Source organism: Anarhichas minor, unplaced genomic scaffold (assembly GCF_050575085.1).
Source record: "Anarhichas minor isolate MPS153535 unplaced genomic scaffold, ASM5057508v1 ptg000024l, whole genome shotgun sequence".
NCBI classification, from domain to species: Eukaryota; Metazoa; Chordata; class Actinopteri; order Perciformes; family Anarhichadidae; genus Anarhichas; species Anarhichas minor.
Window position 1 is genome coordinate 9,122,510 of NW_027466470.1, and position 20,563 is coordinate 9,143,072.

Genomic DNA, 20,563 nt, shown 5'->3' on the forward strand with positions numbered 1-20,563 from the left:
AAACACATTAGGCCTCTGATCTTTGTTGGCACCATCGGCTCCAAATCCACAGCTGCAATTGCGAAATGAGGTCGTGATTCAATATCATAAAAAAGAAAAAGAAAAGACAAACAAGGTCTCATTGTGCATCCGGTACATTAGTCAGTGCAAACTGCTGTTGCATGCCAATTGGGAACAGAATCAGTGATAGGGCACCCTGCTGCCCTTTTGAAAACGCACTGGCATTACAAAGAGCACTTGTGTGTGGCGGTGAGAGATTGGCATCGGTAAATGTTCCCTTTCCCCTCCGCTTGCATGAGACGGTCATTGAGCAGTGGAACACCTGTGGAACAGAAGGGTATAACAACAACTTTGTTTCCCCAGGAAATTATGCGTTTCCTGACTCGGGCAACACTAGGCTAAGATTAGAGCAGGAGACGCGCAGCAGGGAGAACAAACATTTACTATTCCACTCATGCACTTTTTTACACATCATTTTAAGAAAAATATTTAGAGAAAGAAAAAACATATTTTAAGATCAGACACCTTTCTGTGAGACAACACAGTCCTTGTCACCAAACTTTTCTTTATTTGGCATGCGACTGGGATTTAGCAGACCATAATTGTAAAAATACGTTATTCATATACACCTCTAGTAAAAAACACTATTGAAAACATATCTAAAAATATACAGTGAAACATAACAGCAGAATAAAAACAATTTGCTGGAGTAGGAGGAGGGGTGTAGGGGGTATTTTACAAGGTAACTGAGGAATGCTAACACATAACAGTCATAGTTTCCTCTGCCCTCAGTCCTCTGGTATGGCCCAGACATTTGGTACCAATATGTGCCCGCACTTCAGAAGAGACAGTTCATGCACTTCACAGCCTTGCTGCCGTAGTCTACACACTCGGGTCCGATGCACTGGCAGCAGGCGTTGTGAAACCAGCGGTACTTGGATCCTCCCATTGACTCACAGTATAGTTTACACTGACGGATAGACACGCAGTCGTCAAAGTAGACCACCGTGCACATGTTTTCTGAAATAAAAATGTTTTCAAAAGGAAGGAAAAATAAAATAAAAATGTGAGTCACAAACCCAGTAAAACGTGGTTTATAAAAACAAGCAGCATTTTAAAGGAAGTACCTTTAACCATCAATGTTCCTAATTTAACTTCAGGGGGGAAATTAATTTGCTGCACCTAAGTATGACCATATGTGTTGTGAGCTTAATGAGTTAACTGCTCGGCTCTGTGGGAACACTCCCATTATGAGTGTGTCTTTACAGCAAATAGTACTGGCTCACAGGCAGACAGCCAAAACACCCACAAATGAAAATAATAAAAAAAAAATGGCACAGGAATAACACTTTTAACACAGTTACAATTACCTAAACTGGAGGTCTTTTGGCAGTCATGTCCCCCTGAATTGATGAAAACCTGACCCAACTAAAACCAGTCTCATTTCAAGACTTTGTAGTCTGCTTCAGCTCTGGGCAGGACCTACTTTTATTACCACTCTTAGTGAGTGGGCATAAATGCAAATAAAAGATTTAACTACATGACAGGACTAGAAAAGTATGTAATAGCAATGTGCATGTGAGTAAAGCTCACTTTTTGATCATGTAGTGTAACTTATTTAAAAACTTCATGAGTAATGTTAGATGCAAGGTCTCTATTGGAGCTTCAAACCAGTCCAGCTAATACAACTCCTTTATTGGGTAGTTGTCGGGTAGTTAAATCCATAACAATGCTTCATATTTAACAAGCTCATCATTTGTTGTATATGTCAAAACACAATCAGCAAAGTAATTACTAACTATAGCTGTCAAATAAATGGAGTAAAAAGCATAATATTTCCTTCTGAATAGAGGTTTTAAAGCATCAAATGGAAATTAAATTTTTCCAAGTACCTCATAATAATATTTACGGTAAGTAATGTACAATACTTGAGTAACTACATTCAGCCGCAGGTCACATGTCTATTTTGGGGATATCCACACCTTTTCGTTCCTATTTTACACTGTAAAACTTCAATATATGGATCAATATGGATAAAATATAGATTTCCGCGAGCTAAAATAATCCTTCACAGCTCAAGCGTTACCTTGTGTGTCGTAGCTGGCGTGGATACTGTTGCTCGGCAAGGAGACGTTCTGAGGCTGGCTGTCGAGCGACTCCAAGAAGGACACCAGGTTCTCGTGATGGGAGAGCTCCTCGGCGACGGGGAAGGACACCACCATCATGTTGATCGGTGCGTCGCCCTCTGTGAGGGCGCGGAACAGCGAGGGGATGGGACGGTGCAGCTCCTCCACGGTGCTCTTTGACGTGGCCGGAGTGTCGCTGTAGTTCTTGGGGTTACACATCCCTGACATGAAAAGACGGATGAAGACATTAGAGGTCAGTTCATGGAAACTGTTTTGTCTCTATTCAGGTGAATGGAATAGTTTGTGGTGGTCACGGTATCTTTTTATTCATTACCAGAGATATTGTCCCTGTTACTCTGATTGAATCCAGGCCTCCAGTTGATTACTTACATTAAAACAATTATTTTTTGTATTACAAGTTTTCTGAAATTGTATTTCTAAATATGCAAATTCAGAATTATCTAATGGTAACTTTTGGTGAATTTAGGAGAAATCTACAGACACAAACAGAAAAAGCAGTAAAATAAGCACCTGAATGTGTATTTTGGATGTTTTCTTTCCACTAGTCTGAAAGAAGACTATGGAAGCAAAATAGCCCAAAATCTCAAAACTGACTTTGTACATATACTGTATATTCTAAACGTTGTTTCAAAGCCTTCTCTACACTACCAGGTATGCAATTCTAGTGGAAAATACGGAATTTTAGTTCAATATTACCAAAATATGTGACGATTAATCTAATGTCGAGTTTATTTATTTTTTTAAATCAGCCTTAAAAAACCCGACATGTTTAATATGCGTGTCATTATCGAACATCAACACTTCTTCATGTCATCATACTCCTTAACTTCACAGATGTATGAGCACTGAGGACATGAGCTCATGTCCTCAGTGCTAGCTACAGCCATGACTCTGGTGGAGACAGAAATCTTAGGAGGAGATCTTAAAATCTGGGTAAATAAAACCAAAACTATTTCCATGTCTAGATTCCACAAAGGTTTTTGTTTGTGTTTTGTGATTTGGGTGAGCTGACCCTTGAAGCGTATTGGCATGGTTTCATGGTTAAATGGTTTCACACATGATTTCAACTGGCAGGGGCAGTTTTGTAAAACCACACAGCTGCCAAGAGTGTCTTGTCTCAATTAAGATCCTTTTAACACTTCATTTAATTTCCAAATACAGTAGTAATCATTTGACAAAGTCCCCACATCCTCTGATATGATCTTCCTAAGCCTTCAAATGAGTCAAAGTGAATTACAGCTAATGGGTAAATCATTTAATGGGGAACCGAGTTTGACAGTAGAATTGGATTACAAACCGATGCTAAAAGCAGAGCCAGAACAGCTGTTTTAGATAAAGCTTACACATGGGTCCTCCCTTCATGTCCTCACTCCCTCCTCCTCCCTTCCTCTAAAATACAAACTGTCCTCTCCCCGCCGCTCCTCTACTGGGCTGCTCTAACCACTCGCAGATACACACTTCAAAGTAGCCAGCGTTTGGCACAGATAACATGTTTAGAGTGGAAACTTACTAAAAGTGGTCATAAGGCTAGCGCTGTGAGAAAAAAATAAAAGCGTATAAATGAGAAATATATTCTAGCTTAAAGCTACAGGCTGTCTTCAGTGTGCAGAAGGCCTGTTCAGTAAAGACAACTCCACCACCGTAACATCTGTGCAGCAGCAAGTTCAGCGCTCAGTCAGATCCTTGTATTTGTGTTCCACATGAAAGAGTTTTAATAAAGCCTCCTTGTCAGCACGTACAGTAATATCTGTCCGTCAAAGCTGATCTGAGAGCCTGCTGGTTTACAGGGGCCAGAGAGGTAGACAAGGGTGGCCTAGGCCCCCCTTTGTGACCACCCTACCAGAGTCAGACGGTGATAGGTAGTTGGCCTACCGGCTACGGGTCCAGGGTCCCAGGGTCACACCTAAGCTACGCCCGTAGCTGCCAGCAGCTCCTCACAGGGCGCTGATTGGTCCGTGCTCTGGCTTACCGAACGCAAACGCATTACTCGAGCCTGACAAGATGGACTTGGTTTGATTTGTGATCGGCATCCCACTGTCATGCACAGCAACCATGGAACCTCTGTATGACAAAACAACGCTCAAAATGGCAGAACGGGACACAAAACAACATGCAAAAAGATGCAGAGCGACAACAAAGACATGCAGAATGACCACAGAGACACAAAACAAGCCAGTCTGTGTCTCTTGTTCCAATAAAGCTTGTGTTGGGGGCCTTGTCCATGTCTGTGTCTGAGAACCAAGTCTTTAAATTTGAGTCCGACACACATTTTTTACCTATTTTATAAAAGCGCCCCCATTCTTTGAATCTGAGCCCCAGTCTGCTCCCCCTCCTATCCACAAGTGTCCCGCCCCTGCTGGTTTTGAAGCAGGTTACAGATGAAGAGAGGAGTTAACAAGCTGAATGTTTTCTTCTTTCACAAATCCGGTTGTTTTGGATTTCGCAGGGATTTATACCCCCACCGCACATCGTCGCCGGGAGGCTGAAAGTCAAAGTTCATTTGAGCGGGTCGACCTCCTCGTCCCCCCTCTCTTCCGGCTTCTCCATCCTTTGATCTTCTGGAGGACCTCGAGACTTCCTGTCCACATGTGTAGGTGCTACTTAGCAGTGACAATGCTCCTTTAATTTCCTACGCTCTCGCGAGCGGTGGTGGTCCTTCTCCGGCTCTGCTTTGCATTAACCTCCACGTTGTCACCTCTCAGAGGCGCCTTCGGTATCTGGCTTCACTCTCCTCACACTCTTCTCGTATCGGAGCAGCAACACTCTGAACAAACCGGTTCCTTTCTAAACCAGCACGCTTCTCAACTGTTAAGTGCATTTCAGCCACGAGCTAATTTTTCACAGGCTTTTTACCGGGAGAAAGTGCTCGGCGACAGGGTGACTGAGACGAGTGTCACATGTGAGATTAGTGGCAGAATCATTTTAAATATGTTGCAATCACGGTATGATCAATTATGGGTTCATAGTTTACTGTATTATCACTTTCTCTTAACTGTACTAACTTCTTCTTTTCACATGTTTCACACGACACACTTGCTTGCTTGTTTAAACCTAAGCAGTCTAATTTCACTGTGTATACTGCTTCTGTAAATAATGTCCACATCACAGTTACATGACTGATGTGTCAGAGCTGCAATGACTCTACCACATGCATATTTCATAAATTGGTTGTATGTTCATTTTGTACATTAAATCATTTGGTAACTTTACTTTAACCCTCAATTTAGCATTCATAAGCAGTATGTAAGAATCGAATAGACGGTTTATAGAATACTAAAATATAGGTGTAAGTAAATATAAGAGTATAAGTATAACTCGTCCTGTGGGCATCCACAAGCGGAGGCTGCTGTATAAACATAGACTGTATATAAGAAGTGGACGTAGTCATCGTGAGGTCACTCTTTGGTTTGCGGGCTACACTTTTGGAGCCTTGAGTTCGGCATTTTGGTTGTCGCCATCTTGGCTTTTTGAAAAACCAGAAGTGACATGAGAGGCTGGAGTTAAGTACAACCGAACGCTGAACAAGACTTTTAGGCAACCAACAATGTTACAGTTAACTTTCATGGACTGGAAACACACTGTGAGAGGGTTAAAGACGTAAGACAAAGACACGGACACCGTGGTATCCACCTGTCAATCACAAGGTAGCCTTATTGGCTTTATCATCTATTTTACTCTAAATGGGACGTGCTGTATAGAAGAAGACTTGAAACTTGCCATTGAGACCATAAACTCATGCTCACAATGTTTACTGAGGTAATAAATCAAGTGCGAAGTTGAGTCATTTTCTCATTGACTTCTATACAATCGGACTTATTTTTGTAACCAGAGGAGTCGCCCCCTGAGGAAGAAAGCAAGTTTAAGGCACTTCTGCACTACTTCACTGTTCAGACCTGCATGTTTACGCCTGTGGATAAACAGATAACGTAAGGCTATATAGTAAAACACAGGTGTAATAATACAAAATGAGTCTTCACAGGAGAAGGTAATTAACAAACATTGATAAACACCTAAAAATGTAATTAAATCTGCTTAAATTATAGGGGATTATAATCCATTCATTAAAATGTTTATATACGGCTCATGAAGGATTATTGGGGGTTTAAAGTAAAGTGTTGCCATTAACTTTTATATAAATATACATGCACAGCTAAATCAAATCTATCAACTGGAGGTTATGAAACCAGTTGAACACAATATGATAAGTAGATGACAATAAAAGATCAGTCAACAACTCTAAAAATGATGCTGTTGATTAAATTAACTTTTGAAATTAATTTAAATAGAAAACTTTGAACTTGAAAATAACATCCTAAAACTCTAATAAGTTATATAAACTTCCTTTTATGAACTCAGACTGCAATTTATAAAAAAAAACATTGTAGTCTTGTATTTGCAGCTACTATTTTAATGGGAGATATGATGGAAAAAGAAAGTCTTGATCTGGCCTCAGTGGCAGGTGAACACAGCAGCAGCAGCACCAGATGATAAAATCCTACATGAAGGATGAACCAAGGAAACTAAATCTGAAGTCAGAGTTTCGCGCATTACGTTCAATTAAAATAAAATTTCACTCCTGCGGTTTTACATTAAATTGTGCCTCAACCTTCCAAAAACAAACCCGACAGATGAGCCATTGATGCATCTCAAATGCAAATCTTTGCTGGCACTGAGCTCTCAACAGTCATCTGCGGGCTACGCAGAAAAGTCCAAAATGAAATGCTGACTTAACTTTGCCGCTGTCAGCTCTAAAATGTGTTGCTCATAAATGGAGACGCAGAACTCACCCACGCAGTCGCAGCACTCCTCCCAAAGGTTCCCCAGACACAACATGCACTCTTTACAGCAGGAGCAGTTCCCATCAGACGGACGACACTGGCACAGCTCCTGCAGGACACACACAGTAATCAGGAACATGTAAAACAGAACCAAAGACCGTCACGGATCCATCACACTTCTAATATGATACCGTTTGGTAGCCTGATAGTTTGACTGAATTGCCGTTTTGTTTCACTTTTGAATTGCTGATAAAAACCAAGATTTGGGCAGAAATTGAGAAAGTGTGGAAGAATGCTGATAATATGGAGTTGAGGAGCAGATATTGGACATGATACACGGCTACATGAGGCTTTCAAGGCTCTTAATTAGGGTTAACATCTGTGTTGCGTTGACATTGGCTTCACTGTATGTTTTAAGATAACAGGAATAGTCGAAAATCAACCATTTTTGTCTTTTAAATGTTCTCTGAGACACCAAACAGAAGTAATGTACCATTTATGTAGCGTGCTGAAACACCATCAGCTAAAAATCATGCTAAGATGCCATTTTTTAAACAAAATTAGGAAAAGTATCAATGAAATAAAACGATTTAATGTGTTTTTGATCTGCAGGGAACACCTGAACCAAGCAGCAACAAAGTGCAACCTCCACACTTTGCAAAAATTCAAAGACAGTGGTATAGTATTTATGGATTTCTATTTTATTTTTTAAAGGTTGAGCTTTATTATTATCCATTTAATTGTAATCAGTCCGAGATGCCAAACCTTTATTGCCTTTTACTAAATTATGTTTCAAAAGGCTGTCGTGAGAACATTTTTTCCTCCCGAGCTAATCGGTGTAATTTGGAGAAAATTGGAAAAATGCAACCGTCCATCACACGTCATAATTAAATGAAGAGCACTTTTCATTATAAAAGGTCTGATAGGTGCAGTAGCAGCAGACAGAACACGACATGTAGACACAGTCCTGTACAAACAGGAGCCGTACCATTAAAACACACAAAGAGCAACAGCTGCAGGGTTGTTTCGTGTTGTACAGTAACTATTACTGCACGACATGCGGCATGTGTGGTATCTATAGAAGTATGCAACATCGTAATAACTGTGGGGGAAATAAATAAACCTCCGCTTTATTTCAATTCAGGAACACAGCGGGTTCTGACACGTCCAACTTCACAGTATTCAAAACATTTTCTTGAATGTTTTTTACACGCTCAGCATCTGACAAGTACTGTACTTAACGCAAGTACAAATTAAGGTACTTGTACTTTACTTGAGTGTTTCCATTTTAGGCTACTCTACACTTCTAATCCATCTTGTACTTATTACTCCACTACATTTGTCTGATAGCTATAGTTACTTTTCAGATCAAGACTTAAACATAAAATATACAGTTTATACAGTCGTTAAAATCTAACACTTTAAATGGAACCATTTTACATAATGAGTACAACTGCTGCTAATACTTTAACTTGTAACAGAGTATTTTTACTATTTACTTCTTCCACTACTGCTGACTGAGTTTTCATTTCAGGGCAGTCTTTAACTCTTTAAGTCTTTAAGTCTTTAAGTCTTTAGGGACAAGTTCAAGAGGAGTCTTCATGACAAAAACACAAGTTCAAAAGCAGGTCAAGTCTTCAGCGAATCAAGTGTCAGAAGATGTAAAGTCATCATCATCAGTCATAAAGACATAACATCAGATTATTTGCTGAGATCTTGTGAATGTGGTGACTCTGAAAAGTCCTCCAGGGTGTCGGACATGTTTTAAACAAACCAACAGGTTGACAAAACTTACTTTAAGAGAAAACAAAGCGCTGACCAAAAAAGATCCAAATTCAATTTTGTTGTCAATGTCATTATAAAATTCAGTGTTCATGCTATCAGTTACATTCATGTTACCGTACTGAAAAATGAATCCAATAAGGCTCATGCAGTATGGAAGAGGATGTCGCTCAGCTCTTGATATCGACAAATGCCCCTAGTTTTAATTGATTTGATCTATTTAATAGCGACTAAAGAAACACTATCAAAACCATATCAATAAAAACAGAATATGAAAATGCCATTCAAGACATTCAAATAAAATAATAAACTTATCTGATTTTGAATACAAATAATTAGTTTCTAAACATACATTTATTATCCTGTAACAAAAGTATCACACAGATAACAAAAGTAAAATGAAACTTAATAGAAGTAGAATAAATAAATGAACTCCAATTAACCTGTCAGCCAAACAAACTGCTTGTTAGAAACAGTGAAACTAAAACAAGGATAAAAAGTTTCCACAAACTGCTGGTTTACAGCTTTGTTATAAAATGTATGCATGTAACAAGTATGTTTATCTGGTTTAAGTAATATTTTTTCCAATTTCTTACCCACAGATTTTTTCATTTTTGTTAATATGCTTCATGCAGAGGGGGGAAAAAAACGCTCTTGCAGAGAACTTCTCTTGTTGCTTTTTATAGATGGACGGTAATATTATTACAAGAGCTTCTGCAAACCTCCAATAACATGCGACCTCTGCTGATCCCATAACTCTTCAACAAACACTTAAATAGCTTCATTCCTCAACGTCAGTTTGTCTCGGGGGATGCAGGGACAGTGAAGGAAACCAAACTCAAAACGTGTAGGTGGGGTTGAAAAGTGGGTCTTTCTCCCCCCTCTGTTCTCTCCTGACACAGAACAGGGAGCACATTCCTCCAAGTCAAGGTCACCGCGATGAGGGAGGTGGGGAGGGGGGAGGAACTGAGGGAGGGAGAGAGGGAGGGAGAAGAAAACACCTGGAGAACAGAACATGGCTGCTCCCCTCACCCCCAAACAACACACTTCCCCCCCTTCCCTCCCTTTCTCCCTTGTTTTTTCTCCGTTCAGCCTTATTCCCCCCCCCCCCCCCCCCCCCCTCATGCCCCCCCCCACCTCCCTCTTTCTTCCCTTTTGCTTTGTTTTCTATTTTTCTTCTCCCCCTTTATATCTTCGCAGAAGCCATGTCCTACACAGCAACAGTCCCGGCAACGATAAAAGACTCTCCGATGACTCACCGAGTGAGGGATTGCAAAACCACACACAGCTCACTTAATCACCAGCCTCTCAATCTTCAAACCTCTGATCAAGATCTGATCCCGTGAGTAATTATGACTCTCAAAAGGTGGAATTATATATGTCAAAAAAAAAAAGAAGAAAGAAGAAACCGATGCTGGTGAAAAACCTGCATCTCAAATTTCACAACTCAGGAACATTTGTTAAAAACTATTCATGGCAATAAAAGACTTTATTTTTAAAGTTTAAAGTCAGATACAAGCTCTTACCGTAATGCCTAGTATATACACATATAACAACACAATGTTGTTATATGGTATGGTATATCTTAGGTCACGGTTTCCTGAACACAACGCGTATGAAACTGCTTTTGTGCGACACTTCTTGCATCACTTTCTCTCCCTGTTCCCCTCATACATCTGCCTGACGTACAGCGAACGAGCGAACTCTGGCAGATGGAGCGCGGAAAAATTTTCAGACATACTATAAACTGAAATGTTAAGGACATCAGAACGCCCGCAACAATTTTCACCAATGAAAAAATAGGTCGGATGTGGAGCAATCACACGGAAATTAGAGAGAAAAAAAAGCCAGAAAGAGAGAATTTTTCAAACAAGCGACACGTCGCTTAGCCTGCTGGCTGATGCAGAGCAGGTTAGGACATTCTCATCGGCTATAACTGAAACAATCTGATGTCCGCTTGTGTCTATGAAAGGGACGTAGCCTGTTACCAAACCCTAAATGCAAAAAGTGAATTTGGGTATGCGCCGTACTTATTTATCAATATTTTAGTTCATGGCTGGTAGCACCCTCGAGAACATTTCACACAAAGCTAAAGCGTTCCTTTTTTAAAGCCATGAGTCTAAATAGCACAAATGCAGAAAACTACAAAAACTGAAATAAAAGCATAAAAAACAGCCCAAACTTTGAGCCATGTAGTATTCTCATCCAAAGGCGGTTAACGTGTAGAACATTTTGTGTGATTTTGTCAAACATTTATCAAGCAAAACATGGCAAACATTCTCCGGTTCCAGCTTCACAACTCTTTGTCTTATATGAAAGTAAATTGAATTGAGTTTTGGGCCGTTGGTTGGACAAAAGAATTCGAAGACGTCACCTCGGGTTGTAGAAACTTTGTGACGGACGTTTTCATACACCACTACGACATTTAACAGATTAAACAATCGCAAAACCAAGACGAACACCTTCCTCGCTGAACTGGATGAGGTTATCTCAACGACTTTAAGAGCTCCTATGAGGCTTCCCTCGAGCGGGAGCTGCTGTAATCAGTCAAAACTCAGCTGCAGCGAGACAAAAGGGACTCTGGAGAGAAAGTGAACATGTGCTGCCTCGTCCTGCCGAGCGACCGCTGCTGTGTGTTAACTCTGAAATCTGCTGCCCCACCCTGCTGAACAGCCCGGCCTGGACAGAGTCGGCTTGTGAATCTCTGCACCAAACTGTATATTTCCCTCAGCCAGCCTCCCCCAACAGACACACACACACACACACACACACACACACACACACACACACACACCTCCTCCTGACCCTGGCCTCCCCTCCCTCCCTCCTCTCAGGTTCTCCCACCCTCAGGGGTTTTGGGGGAATTCAGACAAATGACTTGAGATGGCAGCAGAGCGTAAGAGCGAGCGTCGGACGGCAGATCCCACTAATCAGAAGCAACATGGAGCTTCTAGAGAGGGGCGACAGGCAGGAAGGGTTTCTCCTTCACGGCACACGCACCATCGCTCTCGCCTCTGACAGCTAGCAAGTCGGTGTCGGCGGGGTCGCGGAAGCTACAGAGCTACAATGATTCATCAGGCGAAAATAAGCCACCTGGAAGTAAAGACGAACAAGCAGCAACCACAAATGTTCTGCTGATCACAGGAGGTTTAAATTGTACAGCAGGAGGAGCAGAAGCTGGTGGTTTTGGGTAGCACTAAGTGTGCAGACGGAAATCTGTAAAATGGACCACGAGACACTTTATTTCCTGTGAAGATTGACTTATTTTTAGACTGGAAATTCTGTCTGGTTAAAAACTTTAAATTTGCAGTACAGGCAAGTGGGCGGCAGTGACATGTGAGTGCTGCTGAAAGCAACAATTGATTCATTAGGCGATGGGGGAAATGTGTAATGTGTATTAATAAGGCAAATTTAATCACATTTCTGGTTCCAGCTTTTCAAATGTCAGAATTTGTTTATTTTGATTTTTTTTAAATCACTAAAACAAGCTAATCAATGGACTGTGGGGAATTTCAACAGGCACTATTTTAGTGGACGACAATCAATTAAGATTGTATTGGCGGTCAAAATCATCTTTTAAAGCAAGAACTTTTAAGTTTTTAACTTTGTCACAGAGACTCAAGTTGCCAAAAATAAAAAGCAACAGATACTAAAGTTGCGCTATTGTGTTTCTGAAGTTACATCTTGAATTAATTCATCGATTTTTCATCATTTCATGTTTCTATGGCTGCTGTTGTGCTCAGATGAATATATTTGAAGTTGTTCTGCATATTTTTGTCGTGTTGTTAATGGCTGCTGCAAGGCAAGTTTCCCTTGAAGCAGCATAAAATGAAGTAATGGTTGTGGTTTACCAACAGCAAATTATTGCCAAATGCCGAAAACACACCAGAGCAGCGGCGAAGTGCGGCCTGCGACAAGCTGCCATGCAATGTCGATGGAAATCTGTGGCGGCTGCTCAGAGAGGCCGTTTTGATAATTAGGTGATGTGCAGCCAAACTAAAAGTTGGCGATACACGAACCTTTAGCAGCAAAGTGCGGCCTGAAAATGCCTGCAGCCACTTTATCACGAGAACCCAACGCGATGCCTTAAAGTTGCTTTTTTTTGTCTGACCAACAGTCCAAACTCCAAAGATATTCAATGTACCGACGATTTATCAAGAGAGAAAAGCATCAAATCCTCACAGACATGTTGGCATTTTGCTTGATAATGGATTTAAGCTATAAATTGCAGATTAGCTATACATTTTCTTTAGATTGGGAGGTCTTGGTGGCGTCGTGGTAAAAATGCACATCTGAAGCTCCGTTATACGGGGATCATCAACAAATCCTAAAAGGACAAAAAAGTATCCTAAAAAAATATGATAAATTCATTAACCTATTGTTTCAGCTGTAATTAAAAAGACTCAACTTCCTGTGCCATGGATCTGGTCCACCGCAACTACCTGCTAAATAAAAACACAAAGAAAACCCTGTAGTTCACTCACACAGTAACTGAGGTCAAACAGGTGAAATGGCCACTGACGTTAAATACAGTACTTTAAAGATGTTAATGGGAGAGGCAGGTCCACTAAACACACAGCAGGTCAAACACACACACACACACACACACACACACACACACAAGAGGACAGAGGACAAGCAGCAGCTGAAATTTAACTAGACAGGAGGCGCGAAGACAGGCCGACACTTCTCGCCATGTTTTCCCCCTCAAAAATAACAAGAATGTGTGACAGAATTTGTGTAAAGTAGCGGTGTACCAACCCTCTGCCCCTCACTGCGCTGCAGACGGGAGGGAAAAAGTGACACAAAGGAAGTGATGCTACAAAGTCAACAAGAGTCAGAGGAGTTCATGTGAAAATAAAAAAGGAAACCGCACATAAATCAAAGAAGAAGTATTTCCCCGAGACTGACTTGCAGAAGTTGTACAAGTATAGAGAGCAGGTGTGCATGAAGCTGGACATTGAGATCACATCTCCTCTGCTCGCTCTGGGAAAAACCTTCCCTCCAGACTTCACTCAGCTTATCGAAGGAATGTACGTATTTGAATTCTTCACAACAGATTCCATCTTTGTTCTCCGATCCAGATATCCATCTCAGTCAGGACAGATTGTAACTTAACTTTGGCTACGGCTGGGTATTGTTTTGTATGTGAAGTATTTGCACAAAACTGATGTTACAACAGAGGAGACGTACTTTCTTGTGTAGTTTTGAGTCTGTCCCGCCAGTTTAATGCTCATTTAAAATTGTATAAAAAGAGGGTTTTGACTCTTAACTTGAACTCAACTCTGGCTGCAGGCGACATTTAATTTGTGTTCTGATCAAGAAGAAAAAGAACAATCTCTGTTGACACAAAAACAGCTGCGACACTGTTGGATGAAAAGCTTGAATTTGGCTGCACTCATGTCGAAAGTTCCCACTTTAATCTACAGGAAAAAGATCAGCACTCAGATCAGATTATCTGTCTTCAACCACAAAGCTGGTTTGTTTGAGCAGTGATGTAGAAAATAAAAAATTCAAAGTCTGTGTACATTTTTAAAGAAATCATATGGGATCTTTGAAGACGCAAACCATATATTTGCATGTAGTTTAATGTTGGATTTATGTCCTTTTTCATACTTTAAATGTGGATTATAATGAATGGAGTTGTGTTTGTTGCTGTTAAACGGCTGTTAAGAATCCAACGCTCTCAGTGAAAGTGTGTTTACAGAGAGTGAAAACCTTGACGTCCCTTTACCTGGATGAGACACTTGCTGACGTCGCTCGCACAGAGGGCTTTGTTGCAGCCGGAGGTCAGAGACAGTCCCGATAGGAGGAAGAGGAGAGCGGCGGCGGCGGGGAGGATCAGCTGACCAGGCCTCATCCTGACAGCTCACCAGCACGGCAATGGAAACACCTACATCAACACGAGACACAGGACAGGACCTCAGGGACCAGCGCAAATAAACAAAAGTCCATCACGGACATTCCACAGGAGGAAAAAGTGAAAAGCTGCAGTTGGTGCATAATAGATAAGCAGACATGAAAAATGACAAAAGGGGTGCATGATGCTAAAACTACACTTCTTAGATTTTTTTTTTAGCCCAATACAGATCTCAAAAGGTAAATCTGTCCCTTCTTTTCATCCATCAACTCCTGAGCCGATTTTAAACAACAATACTGAATAGTGTTTTTATACCTCACACACTGTGATGTGTGACATCTTAATTCCAATGCTAAAAAGGGCAACAAAGTGCAGCAAAAAAATACCTATATATATACACACACATACATATATATACAGTATATATATATAAAAATATATAAATATCGAAATCACGGCTTTGTGATGCATTAGAAGCACACATGACATGTAAACATCACATTTCTGCGGGGCCTGCGTCCCATTTCATTCAAAGGCAGAACTCACTCGCGTTACTGTGGGATAACAACACACACATCTGGCAACATCAGCTTCCTTTCACCTATTTTTTTCCAAAGTGCAGCGCGTGAACACGCCGTCTCAACCCTCTGCTTTTAAACACCTTCGCCACTTTGCTTACACATCGTTCCACTTGACGTGACGGAGAGAAAACATGTGAGAAACATTAGTCCCCTCAGTCACCAACGCGTTTCTTCACCTTTTTTTTTTTTTTTGGGGGGGGGGGGGGGGGGGGCTCACATCGCTAACACCGAAACTTTGTTTCACTCGCGCGCAGCCACGAGAGAGAGTCGAGCGCAGGAGAACAGCGACATAATAAAGAGAGAAGGAGTTTCAAACTCACCACAACGCCGTTAACGAGTCCGAGACTATTCTTTTTTCGGAGGGAGAGTGGCTGTTTTCTCTTTGAACTTCTCCAGGATGGTGTTGCCTCTGCCGCCGCTCAAGTGTCCACTGTGTCCAGAGGGCGTCAGTCTCTCCGCAGCAGAAAGCGACAGGCAGTCGGGCGCCTTAAAGGCACACACTCCATTTTCTATCCAACGAGGAGAGCGCCGGGCCTCAGGTCACACACACACACACACACACACATGCAAACACCGGGGTCTCTGCAGTGTAACGGGACATGCATGAGCCGACTCACCGCACCATGATACATTTACATGTGCGCCACTGTGGAGTTGTGTGCGCCAAAGTATTGTGCGTAAAAACGTCTCCGTTTATCTCCTTTTGGCCCCAAACTCTGGTCATTGCCCGCCTGCTTAGGTGTGCTCTGTTTCAGCCTCTTTTACATAAGCAGTTCTTTCCCAAGCCACCCCCCACCCCATTAAACAGTCCCTTTGTCTCCTGTCTTATCAGCGGCCTTGTGAGTGCGCTCATTAGGTGAGAAAAGGGCGATTCGGAAGCTGTGAAGTGGTGTGAAGTGGTGCTGAGGCGCGTCCTCCCCCCCCTTGAGCTCATTTGTAGCGGACTATGCCGCGGGAGAAACTTTCTCTCGGATGGTTCTTTTCACTCCACAGGTGTTAACACGGGCTGTCCTTCATCAACACAACACAACGGGCCCCACGTCCTGCAGGAAGATCAGCGAGGAATCCAGGAAGAGACGTCCGATTCAGGAGTAACTTATTTCGGCAAAGTAAATGTAAGCCAAAGCAAAAAAAAAAAAATTGTAATCTTTAAACACGGTAAAGATTATTTTTGTACCTTATAAGAAAATTAGTTTTTGAGTTTGAATCATGAAGTTATGTTGGTGTTGTTGTTCCAGGTGGAGGTTATACTTTTTAAAATACACTCAGTGGCCAGTTAATGACATCAGTGCAATAAATCATCAATACACGGTTTATAATGGAGTTAATTCAAACTTCATTGTCGTTCTTGCTTTGTCTTATTTTAGGGGACGTTTCTCATATTAAGTGTAGCCTTGTTGATGCAAACGGGAGTAAAACAAGATAAACATGTTTCGTCTGAGAGTGAGGTGATAGTGCTTCTCCCTGCAGGTTGTTGAGGCCAATGAACTACAAAGCAGATGTTTTATACTTGAAACGTTGCATTAGCCCCTGCAGATGATTATCTAAATGCAATGAATACCCAACAACGTGCAGTACATAGTATACGTTTGTGTACTAAGCAATTTTTGTCTCATAAGGTGAAAGAAGTTTCAAGTTATTTTACTTCAGTAAAAGTAACGATACAGTTGCATAACACTCAATACACGTTAAAAATCTGCATTAAAAATATTTTACTTAAGAGTACAGACGTTTGTAAGCAGCAAAATGTGCTTAAAGTATCAAATGTAAAAGTACACAATGCAAAGCTTCAGCGGTGAGATTATTTATCATTTAGAACTGATGCAATAATATGTAAGCAGCTTTTTAATATTGTTAAAGTCACCGACGATGAATGACAGATAACTTGATATTTAAGGAGGTCGACAACAATCTGATCAGTATTTGTCACAGAAAGCTCAATGAACTGACTGCGTGATCCGTGTTGTGTGCAGCGCCATCTACTGGCGGAGGAGAACACCGCTGCAAGAGAAGAACTAAAGATGGATTTGAAATGTTAAAATCATTTCTTGTTGGGCGGCCAGGTATGATTATCTTAATCAACAATTCATCTTTTAATTGAAAAACCCTAAATCCTGAATCCTGAGAAACTGAAACCAGTTCTGCATTGTAGCACGATAAACAACTAAAACACTTATAACCAATAATAAAAACTGTTTATTGACTTACCGACTAATCTATTAATTGTTTCAGCTATAATTTCTTGTGCAACCTTAACATGAATGACACCAAAACAAACACTTAATTTCACAACAAATAAAATTTATTCAATTATATATTACAAATATGTACATGTCATGTAACAAGTAAATATTAAAATAGACATTTTTTAGAACTATCGTTCAAAAAGGCATTATGTTGAAAAAATAGGTTTTGTTGTGATCTCACATTGAAACTGTAAAAGTATGTTTTTTCCCCCTTGGAAGCCACAACAGACTTTAATGTGCTCGAGACACAATGGACAACACATGAGGAGTGAGGCCGCAGAGAGGGACAGAACACAATGGCGCAAAAGAAGAAGGAAAAAAAAAATTAAAAAGCTGGAGCACGTCAGTAAACCTCACAATTAAGTACACAGTACAGCTTTTTGGGGAAAAAAGTACAAACAACGCAACGCATGCACAGCATTTAATTGCCAAAGTCAAAAAACACCAGCTGTGGCGTGGAACTCCAGGTGAGGAAGGAAGAAACGGTAAAAACAAAAAACACAACAGAAGCAAACACATGCTTAAGATTTTAAGCCAACAACAACAAGAACATCACGGACGAAGAGGACGCTTGATATAAAAACCAACTTTGGTCCATTAAAACATGAGACTGAACAAGTTTACAATCAAAATATCTATTATTTTTTGTTTTTACAAGTTTAAAACAATAATTACATGGCTATTTACAAATGCACAATTGTTTTATGTATAAAATAAGTTAAAAAATTAAGAGCACAGTCTGTACACAATGTATGAACACTCACTTTGAAAACAATTGAACTCTCAGTTGTGTGTCGATGAGGAGCAGGTGGTTGTCGTCCACACTGCCGTCCCGCCCCAGCTTTTGGTCTCTGCTCCCTGGGCTTCACCTGTGGCCTGGACCCCTCGTTCTCCACGAGGAGCAGTCGGCCTTCCTTCCCCGTCCTCGTGGTGGGCGCGCCGGTCTGGACTGTAAGTTTGCTGGAGTCAAATCGTCACTTTTCTGAATGCTTTTTTTTTTATTATTTTTTTTTTTTTTTTACTACCGCCACATTCTAAGTGCTTCACATTTTCATTTCCTTTTCTTCGAATGTGCGGGCTGCCTCTCGTGTCCGTGATGCGGCGGACGCCGTGGCGAAGCACGTCTGTCCAAGAGCTCATATCGGGGTGAGGTCGAAGTCGTCGTTGACCTCCACCAGTGGGATGTAGAACTCTGGAATCTCGAAGATGCTGGTGGACTTGTAGGTGGCCAGGTCCAGCTCCTGCAGCTTGAGCTGCCACTCCAGACGCTGCACGGCGTTCAGGGCCGCCGCCTCGTGCTGCTGCCTCATCAGAAGACACGTCTGTGGAGGGAAAAGGTACATTTATTATTTTATCCAACCAGATGTTCCTTGTTGCGATCGAGAACGTCTGTATTTTTTGCGACAAACGCAAACATTTACAAAAGCAACCAAAGCTAGCAGGCATAAGGAGAGCACAATGTTTTGTCACAATCCTCCATCCTGCTGTTGGACTCAGAGATGCTGCAGTATAAAATTCCCTGTTAGCGTTTCCTGTTGAGCAACAGTGGAGAGATGGTAACAAAAAGAAGGGAATTTCACATGGAAAAGGCTGCATTAACCTCATACATTTTTGCACATAAAAGACTGTACATGTTGTTCCCCATCACTTACTTTAAAAGGGATATCTCAATCGCCAGTATGAACAGGAGGAATGAGTACATTTAATAAAACCTCTGTACTACGGTTCTACAGGTTTTTCAAAGAGAGCATCACATTCAGGTTACAACCGTAATGTGATAAAATCAAAGAAACACAGCAGGATAACCCGATAAACTTTGGCATCCAGAGTGTTTACAGTTTAAGAAGGGAGGGACTCAAACTGAACTCTTTCAGGAGCTCAGTTTACAGGCAAAGAAAAACATCGAGCGCACAATTGTTTGTTCAGGTTTTCAGCTATAGACTGCCGCCAGCCCCGACTTCAAACTTTATCCATAATTGTGGGGGTTTCCTGATGTCGAGTTCATTCGCTGAGGAGTCTGGCCTTCTTGCCAGGATTCCTCTCCGATTGAAGGATGATTCCTTTCATCAGTAACACCAAGCTCATTACTGCTAGAATCATTTATTTGTTCTGTATTAAAACATTTTTTTTTTGCTCAGTTCACAGAAAGGCAGCAGCTCTTCATGGCTGTGTGACACCACAGGTGGAAAGACACGTCCAGCCAGTTAACAGACCATTAAACGTTCACGTAAACAGCTCGACTTGAATAAGAACCGAGGCGCAAGGCCAGCTACATTTATCTGTGCAAGTAAATGCAGGACCAGTGGCCGCCTAGAAGTATGATGTGTACTTATACTGCATTACATTATTTCTTGGATCCTCTTTTAGATTAAATCTAGAGATGAGGAAGCAGCCTCAGGAAAAATCAAACCGGGTGTTTTTGAGGGCTAAAAAGCAAAAATAAACTGCAACTTTGCCGAGGAAACAAACAAGAGAAACATCTATAAACATTTTTGGTATTAATTAATAAACATCAAAGATCACTCCTTACTCTGTGGCGAGTCTTAGGAATTGTTAAATGGAGGTGGGCAGTGAAGACAGACAACAGTCACAGCGATCTCACCTTCAGTTTGTCAAACTTGTCATCGACATCTTGTAACCAGGACATGAACTGCCTGGCGTTGAATCGGTCTCTGACTGACGTTTTGCCGTCGTCATTCTGTGAACCAAACGCACAACAACTTATCAAACATGCAGTATTTCTGCTTACTATCATCATCAAGTACAGGCTGAAAACAAAACACGGGACTGGTGATCTGATGACTCTCACCTGGACGTCTTGAGGCATGTTGTACACTTCAGCATCCAATAAAACTGTACAGGCACTGAACGGCAGCGTCTGATTGGCTAGTGTTCTTGCTGCCCGGTAATGGACGCGTAAGACTTCCTGTTCATTTGAAACAATCAGTTTTTCCTGAAGAGAGAAAAATAAGTCAAATGAATACAATAAATCCAATATTGCATGCGGTATTAAAAATGTATAGCATGCAACTCGAGCTCCACTACGAACCCTTTCAATGCTGTGTTGTAGTCGTAGCTTCATGCGGACCACCTCTTGTTGTTTGAACATCTCTTTCAGCTGCTCAGGTAATGATGGAGGCGGAGTTATCTGTTCAAACACAGAGGGAAA

The 20,563-nt window shown here is 41.3% G+C and overlaps 2 protein-coding genes across 3 annotated transcripts in view; both read right to left on the bottom strand.

Moving 5' to 3' along the window:
- Positions 1-532: 532 nt before the first annotated feature.
- Positions 533-15,882, bottom strand: twsg1a (twisted gastrulation BMP signaling modulator 1a). The gene is made up of 5 exons (XM_076097345.1): positions 15,469-15,882; positions 14,442-14,600; positions 6,935-7,034; positions 2,087-2,347; positions 533-1,020 (listed from the first exon to the last, which is right to left on the bottom strand). Exons 2-5 carry the CDS (start codon positions 14,565-14,567, stop codon positions 839-841), a joined length of 669 nt encoding a protein of 222 aa, XP_075953460.1. The 5' UTR covers positions 14,568-14,600; positions 15,469-15,882; the 3' UTR covers positions 533-838.
- A 1,546-nt stretch (positions 15,883-17,428) lies between these two features.
- Positions 17,429-20,563, bottom strand: part of ankrd12 (ankyrin repeat domain 12) — a 28,293-nt gene continuing 25,158 nt past the window's right edge. For both annotated transcript variants that reach the window (XM_076098717.1, XM_076098716.1), the window contains 4 exons: positions 20,444-20,542; positions 20,204-20,347; positions 19,997-20,092; positions 17,429-18,716 (listed from right to left, as the gene is read on the bottom strand). In XM_076098717.1, coding sequence (XP_075954832.1) covers positions 18,531-18,716; positions 19,997-20,092; positions 20,204-20,347; positions 20,444-20,542 — 525 coding nt within the window. In that variant the 3' untranslated portion in view covers positions 17,429-18,530. The remainder of the gene's footprint in view (positions 18,717-19,996; positions 20,093-20,203; positions 20,348-20,443; positions 20,543-20,563) is intronic.